This window comes from Sinocyclocheilus grahami, unplaced genomic scaffold, assembly GCF_001515645.1.
Source record: "Sinocyclocheilus grahami isolate Dianchi unplaced genomic scaffold, SAMN03320097.WGS_v1.1 scaffold56.1, whole genome shotgun sequence".
NCBI classification, from domain to species: domain Eukaryota; kingdom Metazoa; phylum Chordata; class Actinopteri; order Cypriniformes; family Cyprinidae; genus Sinocyclocheilus; species Sinocyclocheilus grahami.
In genome coordinates, this window is record NW_015505235.1 from 323,396 (window position 1) to 341,108 (window position 17,713).

At 37.3% G+C, this 17,713-nt stretch overlaps 1 protein-coding gene across 6 annotated transcripts in view; it reads right to left on the reverse strand.

Annotated features, from left to right (window-relative positions):
- aebp2 (AE binding protein 2) overlaps window positions 1–17,713 on the reverse strand; it is a 37,309-nt gene that overhangs the window by 9,090 nt on the left and 10,506 nt on the right. For 4 of the 6 annotated variants that reach the window (XR_001609088.1, XM_016270288.1, XM_016270287.1 and 1 more), the window contains exon 7: window positions 14,091–14,204. Coding sequence is in view for 5 of the 6 variants with exons in the window: in XM_016270288.1 (XP_016125774.1) it covers window positions 14,091–14,204 (114 nt within the window). In the remaining variant the exon portion in view is untranslated. Of the gene's footprint in view, window positions 1–11,774; window positions 13,400–13,570; window positions 13,967–14,090; window positions 14,205–17,713 lie in introns of those variants that run through there. The other 2 variants (XM_016270292.1, XM_016270289.1) reach the window with 2 other exon arrangements.

Sequence of the window (17,713 nt, forward strand, 5' to 3'; positions counted from 1 at the left end):
GTCCGGCCAAACTGAGCTATCGGGGGAGAAGAGCCTTGGTGAGAGAGGTAGAGACCTAAAAATGGCTGTCCACCAACGTTTACCATCCAACCTGACAGAACTGGAGAGGATCTGCAAGGAGGAATGGCAGAGGATCCCCAAATCCAGGTGTGAAAAACTTGTTGCATCTTTCCCAAAAAGACTCATGGCTGTATTAGATCAAAAGGGTGCTTCTACTAAATACTGAGCAAAGGGTCTGAATACTTAGGACCATGTGATATTTCAGGTTTTCTTTTTTAATAAATCTGCAAAAATGTCAAAATTTCTGTGTTTTTCTGCCAATATGGGGTGCTGTGTGTACATTAATGAGGAAAAAAATTAACTTAAATGATTTTAGCAAATGGCTGCAATATAACAAAGAGTGAAAAATTTAAGGGGGTCTGAATACTTTCCGTACCCACTGTATATATATTTATTAAGCACCTTGCAGTTGGATGATCTTGGACACTAGTGTTGTAATATTCAATTAATGTTAATGTCAAACCATAAAAGAAAGGTCAACCCTGGCATAATCATTTCTCAACATATAATACCATGCATTCATTTAGTTTGAAATGGCACAATGAAATTAATACTTAAACAGGGTCTTATAGAAAATTCAAAGTATTAAAATATTACAGTAATTTCATTTGAAAAAATGGCCTTTTCAAAAATGCAAATAGCACCAATTTCACAGAATGACCCATTTATAAGATCACTAGGGTCTTTTTTAGTGATTCTGACAGTACAGACAAAATTGTCCATCTTAAAGCACGCCAATCACAACAGTCGTCCACATTTCTGTTGCTCTGGCAAGCGCTGTACTCTTCCCACAAGCCATTGATGTGATTGCGGGTCTAATTATTAGTGAGGCTCAGTTTCACAGAGGTTTGGGGCTCGGTGCAGTCGGTTAGCTTTAATGCATGAGAAAACTCTGCTCTCGCCGAGGGACCATGTGAGAAGCATTTAGACGCATGACGTGAGAAGAGCCAACTCTGGTAATCTATCAATCTGTAGTCACCTCCAAGTGCGAAGTCTTACACAACGGGCTTTAATCCGCAACAGTGCTTCAGCGACAAAAAATTAGCTCGAGAAGGTGAAAGACGGAGAGAAAAGCAGAGATGTCAGACCACACAGAGCACAACGTTGGACCAGATATCCGATTGCATCTCTGTTGCCTACCCAAGTCTGAATCTTCCGAGGCTTTCCTCTGACCTGATTTCAGACGTGCAAAACACTGGCTCTCTGCTGGATGCGGTTTGTGTTGCAGACTGATGTTGAAGCAGCAATTAGAGCACCGCAAGGAAAAGAGTTAGAGAGAAGTGTCAGTCAAAACCCTGGTGTCTGACCAAAAAGAACAAACTGGATGAGCCATATCTCTAATAGAACAAGAAAATACACACTCAGAAAGATGCAGCCTAAAGCTACTTATTGCAAGCGTGCATTTCATTCTCAGCTTCAGTCTTGTCTGATTACATGAGAATCCTGCAGTTAAACAGCTAAAAAACCTTTGACCTTTGAAAGCTGACAGTTCAAAACTAGCATAATTTTTATAATTAATATATGATGGGGCCCAAAAGTCTGAGACCACAATGACTATGCCTAATAAGAAGACAACAATAAAAAAAGGACGATTTTGAACATTTAAAATAATAACAATAAATTAACTACTAAGAAATATTTATAAGAAATGATTATAGGTCAGTAATCAAATGCGAGTAAATTGTAATTTTCCATTGAAGCAATGTGAATAATATAATTGAGAAAAATATATATATTAAAAATTTAAAGACTATTTTGGACCCCACTGTTTATTGCAATGTATGAAAACTATTAACTTGAATAAAATGCTAATATAATTACATGAATGAAGTCTATTTCTCATGGGTGTATGATGTGCTGTGAGTCACACTCCATTAAAAGCGGAGCAGGAATTCAGTTTTGTCTAATGAGCTTCATGCTGGAGGCTCTTGAACTGATGATGTCAGTGAGAAGCAGAGCAGAAACTGAAAACATTAATTGACAGAACTACTGCAACACAGCTGCTGCAGAGGATGGGGAAGTTCCTGCATCATCTGTCACAGATCTGCATGGGTTAATCGTAAGGCATGATACATGTTTCTGGCTTAAAACTGCATTGGAGCCAGAATTAAAAGAAAAGTTTGCATTTGAAGGAATAAACTGTATTATACATCACTGCCATTAAAGTCGCTCTAAAACAAGAAAGCTAAAAGGGTTAATCTGCTATAACAATGCTTGTATGACTAATGCAATATTGCCTCAGCTCACAGCAAAATTAACTTCTTTTGTATTTCTTTATTGTTCTATAGCACTTTTCCAGGACAGGGTTGGAAACTCCAACTTTCCGACTAGAATAGAGTGCAGCACAAAGACTTAAAGAAACATAGTTTGCATGTAAAAAAAAACTAATCTATTATCCCAAATATTTTTCTTTTAAAAATACATAAAAAATAAAAAAGGTAAATAAATCACAATAATAGTGAATGAATGATACTATTGCCTTAATAAATCAAATAAAAATTATGTATATTGAATATTTTAAAATGAAAAACATGACTTAAATTAAATTAAGAAATATTGAAGACACATAACATAATATAACAATATAATATAATAAGTAAAATGCAAAAATAAAATACAAATAAGATTAAATAAATAAAAAATACTGCTGGTCTATTTTGGATCCCACTGTATATGTCAGTTTATGAAAATATTAATTTCATTATTATTAATTTCAAACATTGATAATTTCATACATTGATAATAATAATAATAAATTATTCATAAAATATAATAAATTAATAGATATATTAAATTAATAAAACATATATATATATATATATATATATATTATATATAAATAGCTGTTGTACTGGTTTGAAAAGCACAGATATTCAAAGACCACATAGATATTAAACAACCATCTCTCCATTTACCAAAACTGTTAATACGTGACAAGTTTCCTCCTATGCATAAGCCATATTTTCCTCCAAATGCATGTTATTGGTTTAGTTTGCAATGGCTTTTCTTTCACTTGATTGGCCCTGACTGGAAGAACTTGGTGTACTAATTACAAAACAGCAATAAATCTCCCCAATCTTTGGTGGCTTGCCATGTGCTCTAAATAAACAGCGAATGTGAATCTACAACTCAATCTTTACAGCTCAACGGTCTGAGCGCAGAGCTGCCTCTGGGGTTTGTGGGAAAAGTGTGATGTCATCACGGCCGCTGCGGTCCTCCTGAGAGTCAGCCTCTCTTGTTCTAATTAGGGGAAGATGGCTATAATTTACCCGGTCCAGAAATGAGGCGGCCATGGGGTGTTTCAGCAACCTACAATTGCCGTACAATGACGCAAATGCCCCGCTTTACTGTCACTCGACGATCACTCCTCGTGTATCAGTTATAACAGCTGTTATCAACATCCAGACTTTCCCAATGGAATATTCTTCTCCATAAGCCAAAGACGCCAAGAACGAGAGAATCACTTCCTTATCCGAGGGCCGACGGACTAAGCTTGTGTTTGTTTGCAGGAGAAACGGAGCAAAACAGGCCCTGCTCGAGTTTCGTAAATCACTCAGCATTTTACACGACATTCTTGGCTTCAGACGGGAAGCCAAACAACTCGTGCACAAAGATTAGAAATGCATCCAAAACAACAACTGGCTGCGGCGTTGAATAATCAGATTCAATCCAGTTGATAAGATGCAGGGCTGTATCTCCATCTGACTCGCGGAGAGAGATAAATCGCAGCGGTGACGCTTTCAGGGACAGAGGGAGGGAAAACACGAGCTGATCCCAGGCTGCTTTTACACTGTCACACAATAAAACAAACAGTCTTGGTGCCGTCCGTCTGGCAAAGACACCAACTTAATCAGATGCTAAAAATAGCAGCATCCACGCAATGGTCAACCGGTCTAATGGAGTCCTGCTGGACGCAGAAATGGGACGTTTACTTTAAAAATGTATTCCAGTAGAAATTACTGTTTACTAACAAGAAATGAGTTACCTAATCCAAATATCACAATATGAAAGTATAGCATCCAATTACTAGGAGCCAATCACTGAAGGTTATATATCTGTTGCTTTTTCTTAATGGAAGTCAATGGCAATCCTATGAACCGCAGGTAGCAGAATGATGAAATGTGGTACACTTCTAGTGGTATATCTGAATAATAATCTGACCAACTTTGGGGTCTCTAGAACCAACTCTATTGCACAACCATAGGTTCCAAAATGTACTTTTCAAATGGTTTTATCGTTATCATTATTATTCGTTAGTTTGGGTTAAACAAATCCTTTTTGCTTGGTTGGAACAGCAGCTACGCTAATTATGTTTGTATTTGTTTCTCTGTCTTTTGCCACGGGATTAACATCCCGTGGTAACTAGGATTTACACAAGCTTCAGTCTGGATCCAGAACACCTGAGAAGAGATGATGCAACTCCTCAGAGGACCTCAGATGATGCCAACCCTGAAACAACATACAGAACTACCACATTTTGCTATAAGTTTGATTGCATCATATAATAATTGCTGTTAATATTATTCATCGTCTGTTTTATTACGTCTTATTTTGATTTTTCTGTTCTGCTGGTTCGTCTGGTCAGAGGAGAACTGGCCCCCCGCCTGAGCCTGGTTTCTCCCAAGGTTTTTTCTCCATTCTGTCCCCGCTGGAGTTTTGGTTCCTTGCCGCTGTTGCCTCTGGCTTGCTTAGTTGGGGACACTTCATTTCCAGCGATATCGTTGACTTGATTGCAAAGATATTATTTAAACTGAGCTGGATGTTGACCTCACTGAATTCAATGATGAACTGTCTTTAACTGAAAAATGAGTGTTTACTATTGTCATTTTGCATTATTGACACTATTTTCCTAATTAATGCTGTTCAGTTGCTTTGTCACAATCTGTATTGTTAAAAGCGCTATATAAATAAAGGTGACTTGACTTGACTTGACTTTTATCTTTTGAATCCTTAAGAAAAAGCAACAATTTGTTTCTCCCTATGAAAAATCTGGGTTACAGTGAGACACTTGCAATAGAAGCGAAATTGTAAACACAAGACAAGTGATATGAGATAAGATTCAGTGACAAGATATGCGAATAATGCTGATTAACACAAATGTATTAGGATCCAAGCACTGAAGATCCCGTAGCCCCTATCGGTTTTCTTTCTTTCTTCATTAATGGGAATCAATGGTAACTCTCTGAACCACAAGTGGTGGTCCTAAATAGTAATTTGGCCAAATTTGAGGTCTCGAGAACCAACTCTATAAACTACCACCAAAAACGCTATAGGCCCTATTGAATCTGTTGGTTTTTTCCTTCTTACGGGAGTCAATGGCAACCCTATGAACAAGTAGCTTAAGTAGGAAAATTATAAATTTGGTACACATCTAGTGATATGTCTGAATAGTAATCTGACCAACTTTGGGGTCTCTAGATCGAACACCTCCAAATTTGAGGTGTTGAGAACCAACTCTATAGCGCCATCATCAGTTTAAATATTCACTTTTCAAATGGTGAAAAAAAAGATTATGATCAGTACAATACATCAATACGATTATGTTTGATACATCAATTGCCATTTGTTTCTGCCAACCAAAAATCTGTTTCAGTGAGACACTTGCAAAAGGAGTGAATGGGGATGCTAAAATATTTAGCCACAAGAAAAACAATGAGTGCGTTAAAATGCTTTTAGTATTAAAAAAATGTATTACAATTTTTTTGTGTCCAGTTATATCCAATTGTACAACTTTGTTGCCATGACAACACAACATCATATTACGTGACGTGACATGTGGCCAAGTATGGTGACCCATACTTGGAATTTGTGCTCTGCATTTACCCATCCAAAGTGCACACACACAGCAGTGAACACACACACACCGTGAACACACAACCGGAGCAGTGGGCAGCCATTTATGCTGCGGCGCCCGGGGAGCAGTTGGGGGTTCGGTGCCTTGCTCAAGGGCACCTCAGTCGTGGTATTGAAGGTGGAATAGAGTGCTAAAACCCTATAATGAGTGTACAAATGATGATTTAAACTGTTTTACAGTGCCAGTTTTAACAGAGCAATTAATGCAATTGCTTTACTGTAACAAAATAGAAATACACAAGGTCAGATGGTAAATTCATTCAGTCGTAGTGTAGCAATCAATGTAGTACTCTAAATGGTGGCTCATTTTGTGTCAAGATCGCACTGCTGTATTTCTTCTTTAAAGGGGTCATATGATGTTGCTAAAAAGAACATTATTTGGTGCATTTGGTGTAATGAAATGTGTTTATGCGGTTTAAGGTTCAAAAAACTAATTTTCCACATACTGTACATTATTGTTTCTCCTCTATGCCCCGCCTTTCTGAAACACGTCGATTTCTTACAAAGCTCATCGGTCTGAAAAGCGAGGTGTGCTGTGATTGGCCAGCTATCCAGTGCGTTGTGATTGGTTGAATACCTCAAGCGTGTGACGGAAATGTTACGCCCCTTACCATATTGTGATGCACTGTCCCGGAGCGACGAGACAAAAACATAAAACCCATTATAAACGAGGCATTTGTGGCATCCAGTGGGGACATAATTACGGATTATAATGACTTATACTGTCTTTTTACGTGTTGCGTTGCATCGCGCAAACATAAAACCATGTCTGCATTTGTGATCGGAGAAATGACAAACAACAAGTGCTACTCTACACTGATCAAAACTCACGTTTGAATCGTCAGTGGCAAATCCTTTAAATGAAAACATACTTACAGTCTGTGAGTCAGAACAGCCGGCATTGTAGTCTACTCTACCAGGATCAGGAAACAGTCCTCCATAAAATGCGCAGCACACATCTGAATATTTGGGTTGAACTGTTCTGGAACAGTGTTGTAAATACAACTTAACCACTGATTTCTAGTCGTGTCCTCTTTTGGAAGACCAAACAAAGTAGTTTCGCTTTCACAACGAAACACAGCGTCACACACGGCGAGCTTGAGTGAGCAGAGGCCGGCTTGAGTGAGCGGCGGCGGGAGGGCTTGCAGCAACCACATGTGACGACCCCGGGCTGGACTCCACTTCGTCCACGGTGAAAGCCGATCCGGCGATCCACAGTTGATGTATTTCATTAGCGACCAGCACGGATCAGCTCCAGGCATGACGAAGCGGATATCATCCTCTTTTGGAAGACCAAACAAAGTAGTTTCGCTTTCACAACGAAACACACAGTGCCTTCACGACATGGTGGCGGCAGCAACAATACTACAGCGAGAATAAAAGTTACGCCTTCTTTCTTTGCGTGAACATTTGGGCGGCGTTATGCAAATCTTCCCACATCGTGACGTAGACATGTGGGGGCGTGTTAGAACGAGCTGTTTTAGGTAGACGTGGTGGACTCTTAACTTTTATAAAGAATATCTCTTTGGATTTGAGACTGTAGTCTTTGCAACTTTACAGATCTTCTTTATGCACCAAGAGCTTGTAACCAAAGAAAAAGGAAAAATTTTAATCGCATCATATGACCCCTTTAATCATTATAAAAATGGAAACCTGCTTACAACCTCCTTTTCTACAAAATTTGGCAAGATGATTACATATTTATGTAACTAACGAAACATCGATACCTTTTCCTATCCTGATTATGTAACACAGGTCCAAGTATTCTGTTACTCCTCAAGCCTGACTGTACGTGACGTTGTTGAGAACGGAGGCACTCTTGAACTCTGATGTATTAATCTGTCAGAGCAGGAAAGGAAAGTCAAAATAAAGTTACATCCTGATTCCGGATGATTAAGGAATCCAATAACCTACTGGTTTCATTTAATCAAACAAAATCAAAGCCTTTAAACGGACTCCAATATGATGATATGGTGGGGAAACCAACAATAACAAAAGGAGATGGAGACAGAGAGGTCAGATCACTGTAAAGCATGACTGATGCTGAAGGAACATGGATTTGAGTGATGCTTTGAGACCAAGAGCTCTGATCCAATACCTATCGAGTCGGATACCAAGACAGCATTTTAAGGAATCATAGGTGCACTACTGAAAAGTATAAAATTAAAAAAAGACATTTTTGTGCTTAATGTATTTGTATGCTTAAGAGTGACATGTCATTAGCTTTGTAACATGCTTATGGCAAAATCTCCAATGCACTCTACATAAAGATCAGTTATTATTAACTAAAACACATGAAAAAAAAAAAATATATATATATATATATTAGATTAAAAGTTATTGAAATGCTGCCTCAGCAACTAACTGCAAAAAATCTTAAGTACTAAAATTAAAACTGATATAAATGCTAAATATAAACTTAAACGAAATTAAATATAAAATAAAACTAAAATTACTTAAACTAAAATATGAATAAATGTAAAATATACAAATAATAATAATAAAAAAAAAGTAAAAAAAATTAACCCTAAAATAAAACACACAAGCATTAGATGAAAAACTTTAATAATTTAAAAATGTTGCCTTGGCAACTAACTCAAGTCTAAGTACTAAAATTATTGAAACTGAAAAATAAAGTTTAAATTTGATTTAACAAAAGGAACAGTGTTATTAACTAAAAACGTAAATAATTAATAACAAATATTAGATGAAGAACTAGTAGAAATGAAAGTTACAGAACTTTTGCCTTGGCAACTATCTGAAAAAAGCGGAAGTAGGCCTACTAAAATGACTAAAAATGAAAAGCTAAATGTCGGCTTCACAATAGGAACAGTGTTATTAACTAAAAAATAATTTATGCACACTGAAATTCAGCTACAATAACACTAATATACAAATAACCTAAAATAAGTTGAGGTAATAAAATGACTTAAAAAATAAATAAAATATTTAAAGAAACTAATAAAAAATAAAAAACTCACAAAAGAACAATTATCTATTATAAAACAGCAGCTAAATATAAAATCATAAAAACTAGAGACTAAAGACCACTATTTCTCTGCTCATCTAGTGGTCCAAATCAGTCCTTCGTTAGGTTTATTTCATTTTGAATGTTGCCAGTGGTTTTCAAACCGGTCCTGCGAGCACCCCCAGCACTGCACATTTTCTGTCTCCCTCATCTATCACACCTGATTCAACTCATCAGCCCATTAGTAGAGACTGCAAGACCTGAAGAGGGTGTGTCAGATATAGGGAGACATACAAAATGTGAGGTGCTAGGGGTGCTTGCAGGACTGGTTTGAAAACCTTCGAAGGTAGCTCCTTTGTAGGACAAACTAGAGAAGGCAGCTCGCCAAGTTTTGAAACGGAGCCGGAATCCGAGTGAGAGAGAGCGCCTGTTACGAGAAAAGTGCACTCTTGTCTCCATTAGTTATTAGATATGATATTTCTCTTTTCATCCCTCCCAAAGGCTTCAATAAGGCCCACCATCCGTGAGAAACACGCAGGAGGTTTGTCAGGGGAGAAAACTGTGAGGGAATGGATGTAAATGGACCCTTAACTGCACGGCAGAATCAGAGCTGGAGTGAAATATGCTCTCGCTTGTACTACAAACTGATTTAGGTCACTTGCTTACCTTCTCTTCAAAGGCCCTGGAGAGAAAGTATTAGCGCTAATGGCATAACAGCGTGAAAACAAAGCAGTCGGACGCTTCAGGAGCTGAATATAGCCATACCATAATAAAAACATCTATATGTGCAATCTGACAGAACTGCACAGATATGAACGCATATGATTTTCTTCACCAGTTAAGCCATGTACTGCAATGCAAGTATTCTTTGAATCTTATAAACATCACAGTAACATTTAGAATTTCAAAGCAACTGTAAATGTTGTAAAAGTCCAATCCAAACAAACTAATGGTAAAAAAAATTATCTGTTTAGAAGCACCTTTTATATTCAGCATCACATACTGAGTCATCAGCGGTTAAAACATGCCTTCAGGAAATCTGAGTTCCTACAGACGTTCTTTTTAGTGCAGTTAACTAGATTGTGATGAGAGCACATTAAACTTAAAAACATTGGTGAGCACCTTACCCATTTACAGCCCACTTTTCAGAGGAATAAATGCAGGCTATGGCTTGAAGCTGTTGTTAAAAATGTACATAGAGCAGAAATGAAAGAAAACCGAGGGGGAAAAAAAATCGATAGTCATGCTGCCTGGCATGTGTTTGTTAACGGGGTAAATATGTTGATTCAGTATAGATTTGTTTCTGAAATATGCAGGAGAAATAAAAAAAAAAATACAAATTCAAAATATTAATACAAACTATAGTACTTCAAACTAAACTTGTCCCCCAACCTTTTACCAAAGTGTGACACCAAAATAGCAGCTTAAAACTTTAAAATATCTATCTTTAAATAAATAAATAAAAAGCATTCTGCAAGAGAAAAGATGGCCAACACAGCTTTATGATTTATGAAACTTGCCGTTTTTGGACTTTGATGAAAATGAATTGTCATTATTAACAGCAGCAAACTTTTTTTTACTTCCTGCTTGGTGGAAAAGAAAAAAATAGGTTAATTATCCACCCAAAAATAAATAAATAAATAAACAGCCTAATACAGCAAAACCCTAGAAACTTTATTTGTGAAATTCACTTACACCACTAGTGGTGCAGACATTACACACATTTCCCCTTTAGCACTATTTTTTATTTATTTAAGATCTCACCTTTATTCTCTTGGTGGTTTAGCACATTTAGGGCAGGCGGTATTTTCTCCTGAAGAATAAATAAATAAACTAAAGCACAGGAGTCACGTGCCAGCTCTGATTATATAGTTTCTTTAGGACAAACAGTCCCATTGTACACTCTCTGACAGAGCACAGCTGTTGTGTATTACTCGCAATTAAGACACGCTTGTTACTCAGTGGTACGTTAGACTATAAAAACTCATTTGGAAAGTCAAACACAGACCCAAATACAAGCTACACATTTGATTATATTGAAGGAGAAAGCTGACTACAACGACACCGTTACATGAACACCAAAAAATGCAGCACGAATCCAATGCGCTTGTTTGTGCACGAAACAAAACACTGCAGCTCTTATAATAAACTCCACACTAATAACAAGGTTTCTGCAGGGTTAATGAAAGTACATTTAAGATCTTAAGACAAAGTAAAGAAAATATGAAGGGAACACAGTATGTCAATATGTTCTCGAAATGCAAATGGGTCTAAGATGAAAAGGGGGTTTCAAGCATCAAACTACAAAAGTTTAAAACAGCTTTAATTATTATGTTTTGCATACAATAGAATGTGTTCCATTTAATTTGACTTTTTCCGAAAAGAAAAATAATGACTATCATACATTTTTGACATGATTTACAGAAGACACCCACTTAAATGTCATTTAGCGTAAGGATAGTTTATATACCAAAGAATCTTGTCACTCAGGCATATTTATAAAAATAATCATTAGATGACATTACAATACTATTTCAGCCCCCCACAATTAATTGTCATTTTAAGTCTTTTACCACGATCTTTCAAATCTCTAGGTTTTACCCATCTGTCAGTTTTTAATCAATTAAAATATCATAAAATGTAGTATAACTTTTCTTTGATATATTTTAATAAGTACAGGTCAGAAAAAGTGTGCGGTTTCATTTATAAATAAAATATAAATATATCTGTTATGCTGAATAAATAAATCTGTATGACGATAGAATATTATTTCACCCTTTTGTCATTTTATTTTCACAAAAAAAGTTAAAGCATTAAAGTAGACACTTTGTGCATTTCATATGCTTTATATGTATATAAAAAAAATATACATATATGTATATTTGATGTGCGCACCAAAATGGGACATCGCGTCATTTGATCCAAATGTCACAATAAGTATTAGCAAGATTTCAAGATTTGAAAATACAACTCTCGAAAGACCTACATTACCTTTTAATTCATTTTAAATGTATGATTGGAACAAAAACAAATATCTGCCAATGGACTATAATAACAATTTACTTAACTCAAAAGTGAAAAACTATTTTTTGGCAGATATTTGTTGTTGCTTTAAGCAAAAACTGTTCATTTTGTGCTTTTTCTCTAAAAATAAGACTTCTGATGTCATTTGGCATCTCAGTTAAATTTAACGTGACTCAAGGATGTTTAGATATTCATATTGGAAATCAAAAATATCTAAGATTCAATTAAATTAAATAAAACCTTAAATAATAGATATTTTAAGGCCTTAATTTGTGGGAGGACAACTTTTAAGACCTGCAGAAACCCTGAATGAAGATGTGAGCTAATTTATAATGATTGAAAACCCAAACCGAGTGCGACGATACGTGAGAATGAGAGAATAAAGTCAAAAACCCACAGTCAGGTGTCGACTAAACCAGCAAGTCATACTAGAAGGGCTCCGACGCTGAGCTAAAGGTCCTGGCAGACGGCCTCCGCATCAACGCTTGCAAATCTGCCCCAATAAAACGACTCCCAGATGCCCCTGGCCTCCTCACTTCTAATAAACAACAGTCCTGTGTGAGAAACACAAGGTTTATATGGGCTAGAATCAGCGTTAGCTGCAAACCTGAAGACTTAAGCAAGCAACCAAAAAAAAAAAAAAAAAAAACTTATATAATTTCTACTTTACTACAAAGACAGAAGTATGATCTGTAAGTACGGGGAACACTGGATTATTATAAAGTACATGATCTAAGAAGCACCATCATTATCGATCCTATAGTTCTCCTATGTGCATTAGCCTAAACGCTAGTGTTGGCTTTAGCACCATTACATTGAGATGTCTATACACTCCTTGGCTTGAGCAGAACACACAAATGGCGCAGACAGAGGATGATAACATCCCATCATCATCATCAGTAGGTGGAGCAGCAGTTATAAGAGTCTGTGCGCGTGTTTTAAGGAAAAAAAATCTCATACTAAAAAAAAAAAAAAAAAAGGGAAGGAATAACACGCAAAAACGTCTATGGAAGCATTCACATCATCCAAAACTATTAACTTTCACATTCTGTACAATTATGTTTTCTGTCAGCTTGTGGCTTATTACATCTATCTACAGTACAGTTAAATTTCCACAGTACAAAAATATATTACAATTCTCCTGGAATATTTACATGGGCACTTTCTCCATGAAAAAAGCATAAGATAATCAGCAGAGTGGAGGACGCAGGGAAGGAAAATCAAAACCGTGGTGCACAACACATCCTCCCAGACAGTTAAAAGTCCAGCACCGACACAGTTCACAATTTTGTGCTAAAAACACACATTAAAAATTCATTGCATGCTTTGGCAGACTCGGCGCATTAAAAAGAAAAAAAAGGAGAAAGTGGAGGGGAAAAAAGCAAAGGGAAAAGAAGTCCCGTCTCAAAAGATCCGCGCGTCCACTTCGATTTGGGTACATCAGCAGGCGCTGACAGAAGCCGCCCTCCCCACCCAGTCTCCTAGAAAAACATCCTGAAAACAAGCAGAACCTGCTTTAGTATGACGCGCACACACACACACACATAAACGCACAACCACGTCATTTCCAACTGCATTTCTGTACGGCAAAACGATGCATAAAGATGCTCATCAGAGCACGCCAGAGCCCTGAAGATGACGGGCATCTGTTATTTAGCACCGCGTGGGGAGCTGAAGACATCCATGCTGTCATTAACATGCATGAATACATGCGCTTCCGCCCACAAAGCCTTCGCCTTGACCACATGCTCAGAATGCAGCACATTCCACACCAGTGCGAGAGTCTGGGTAAATAAACTCCTACTGCAGGCTAATAAACAAAAGAAATGATGTATTACAATCAATTAATAGCAGCTCTAACGAGGGAAACAATTCTGGAATCGCCATGTATGTCTGTGGGAGAAGGTCAAAGGTGAGTTTACAGCATCTGTGACCCGGGCCGATTGTATCGTCAGCTTTGATTAATTCAGGTCTTCTCTTGGATCAAAGGTTATTGATCTCCCACCCACGTGAGTTTGGGAGCGTATGTTTGGGTTCTGGATGCAGTGACGCCAGCGCCATCTGCTAGAGAAATTCATAAAGCATCTTCAGTTGCTCTCGTGGCCTGAACGCGTGGAAGAAGTTGACGGCTTCTTCGCTCTTAAAGTTACGGGTAAAGTTTGAGTGAGCTGCTAATGTAGATCACCTGTAGATGTTGGGGTCCAACAGAACCGCCGTGTCCTGAGGAAGCTGGGAGAGGTGGACCACTTTGGTCTTCAGCTGGGGACGGTCGCTCTCACTGACCCAGGCGTCTGGAAGTCTGTGCATATCAGAAAGACAAAGAAACATTTAATATGGGCAATTTTTTGACAGAACGCATTCAGCATTTAAGTAGCATGCAGTATGCATTTAGTACATAGTATGCAAATGTTCTGTTTGTCAAAATGTGCATATACTATACACCATGTCCCAGATTTTGTAGTACACCTGTCACAGATGTGCCAGATTGTAGTACACTGCATGGGTACTACACATACTATAGTATAATGAAATGCACTTGACATACTAAATGTCAAAATGAGCTGTATACAGTTTACACTATAAATTATATGTCCTGTATGTCCTATCAAAATGTGAATATACTATGTACAATGTCCCATATTTTGTAGTACACCAAGCACACTGCACTGTGGGATATAGCATAGTACACAGCCAGAGCACACTGCATAGGATATACTACATCCTATAATGAAAAGCACAACATACTACATGTCAAAATGAGCAGTATGTGACATAGTATACCATGTATGATGTCCCATATTTTGTAGTATGCCGAGCACACTGCATTGCGTGATCTAGCATCCTACACAACCAAAGGATACTGCATAGGATACTATATCCTACTGTATAATGCAATGCACTCAACATACTAAATGTTTCAAAATGAGTAGTATACAACATAACATACAAAATACAATGTCCTCTATTTTGTAGTACGCATATTCTACACAACCATACTGCATAGGATACTACATCCTATTGTATAATGAAATGCACTCAACATATTAAATATCAAAATGTGCAGTATACATCATACTATATAAACAATGTCTAGTATTTTGTAGTATACTGGGCACATCATTTTGGGGGATCTATTATCCTACAGTAACAGAGCACACTACATAGGATACTACATCCTATAGTAGGATCCAATGCACTCAACATACAACATTTAAAAAAATGTGCAGTATATAACTAGTGCACACAACATAGTATACAAAATATGATGTCCCACATTTTGTAGTATGCTTAACAGACTACTTCATGAGATATAGTATCCTACGCAACCAGAGCACATTGCATAGAATATTATAGCCTATACAGTATAATACAATGATATACAAATACAATTCATTCAACATACCACATGTGAAAATGTGCCGTATTCAACCTTCGCTCACTACATACCACATTGTGTAGTAGGCCGAACACATTGCATTGTGTGATACAGCATTCTACAAAACAGCATCATCTATCATGCATAGGATACTATATTAGGGTGACCATACGTGCCATTTTCCCTGGCCAAGATTTCTATATTGCCTAAAATATCTAGGTTTTGGCTTTGTTTGCGTGTGCAGACTGATCGGTGTATGACATCAAAGTACCATACAGACGGTTATGCTTTCGAAACGCTCTCGAGGTACTTTGATGTCAAACACTGATCGGTCTGAGCCGCACTGCTTCTAAGTCGAACACACCTAATATGTACACGTAATTGCATCGCTTTGACCGCAGATCCCACCTTCTCACACGCAATGATTGGTCCATTATGGACAATGCTTGCATGTTATTGGTCAAACTACTTTTCGATCATTACCTTCAGCAAGCATGAAAACAGGAAAACAAAGCCAAAACAAATCCTGGCCAGGACACGTCCTGGGAAAATGGCACGTATGGTCACCCTATACTATATACTATAATGCAATGTGCTCAACATCAAAATGTGCAGTATATAACACATACACAACATATAGATTTTGTAGTATATTGAGCAATATATCTTGTGGGATATTGAATCCTAAACAACCAGAATATACTGCACAGGATACTATATCCTATAGTATAATGCAATGCACTCAACATACTACATGTGTCAAAACGTGCAGTATACAACCAGGACACATTGCATAGGATGTCACAGAATGCAACATGCTAAACTGTCAATTTCCAATGTAATTAAATCATGATACATAATATTAACCATGATTAACAACATCTTGACTTATTATTGCATCATATTAACACCATCTTGACTTACTACAGTAGTCAACATTTGAAGTGGATCAAATCCTTTCATCAAAGATGTCCTAAAACCAAAACAATACCGTGTTCTTGTCTTAGGACAACTTTGATGAACTTATTTGATCCACTTCAAATGTTGACTACTGTACTCTATCACATTGCCTAAAGTATCGTCATTTATATTAACAGACAACAAATAAAATTCATATACTAAAATGATGCTTCATATAGCATGAATAGTATGCAGTATAGGGTTCAATCAAGTACACCAGCAACCTTTTGATCAAGTACAGTACTTACAGAAAAATATACTAGTGTGCATACAGTATGTAAGCAGTATGCACATTCCTAATTCCAATCATATCTTTAAAATATGCACTACGTATACATATTAGCATTTGCCGGATAACACAGACACACATCCCTTCATTCCACCCTCTCCTCCAACATGCATTCCACAATGAGATTATTAAAAAAAAGTATCTTTTCCCCTCCACAGAGGAGCCTTGTCTGGCCCAGGCTTGTTGTGGTGACCCAGAAATCCATTTTAAACATCTCCTGAGACGACAACTTCTTCAGTGTTATCGCTGAGCTGACAAACATTCCTCCAGCTCAGATTGATGCCCGACTTGGAATAGCAGTGTGCACATGTACACGGTTCCGTGCGAAGGTGTGCACGAGTGTACAGGTATGCAAGTACAGTGGGGCAAAAAAGTATTTAGTCAGCCAAAAATCCTACAATGTGATTTTCTGGATTTTTTTTTCTCATTTTGTCTCTCATAGTTGAGGTATACCTATGATGAAAATTACAGGCCTCTCTCATCTTTTTAAGTGGGAGAACTTGCACAATTGGTGGCTGACTAAATACTTTTTTTCCTCACTGTAAATCAATTATCACAACACGGACCATTTTAGCTACAGTAAATTCAATGATATTAGCAGCGGGGCTCATTAACCATATAAGTCATTTAGGATTTAAAACCAGTTTAAATTGCACATCAAGATTAAAGTAAGCAGCTCATAATTCACTGCATTTATACTAAAAATGGTCAAATTAGAGTGGAAACCTGAGGACGGTTACGGGTAACGCGTTCAAAGGCCTCTAGTCTAAGCCATGGAAATGTTGAGAGCGAGTGGATACCCTTTAAAAAGTATTTATCTTGGACAAACTTGTAAATGGAAATGGAAAGCGAGTTTGTTTCCAGGTGGGTGGTGTTTCACGCAGGCTAGCGCTCTTCAATCCATTAAATCTGACATTAATGTGGACATTTACCACATAGAGCTGGGAATTGTCTGAATCTGAGTGTTCAGGTGGATCTGATGCACCTCTGAACATAGAGACAGAAGAAATGGAGGCTAAACTGGAAAAAGTGAAAAATGACTGAAGACAACAGAAGAGAAAGAAAAAATGGATTTAGTGAGACAGGAAGAAGAGAAAAGTGATTGAGAGACAAAAATAACGTGTAAAAATAGGGAGAAACGGCACGTTGGCACATTATCTACTATTACTAAGATAAGAAAGTT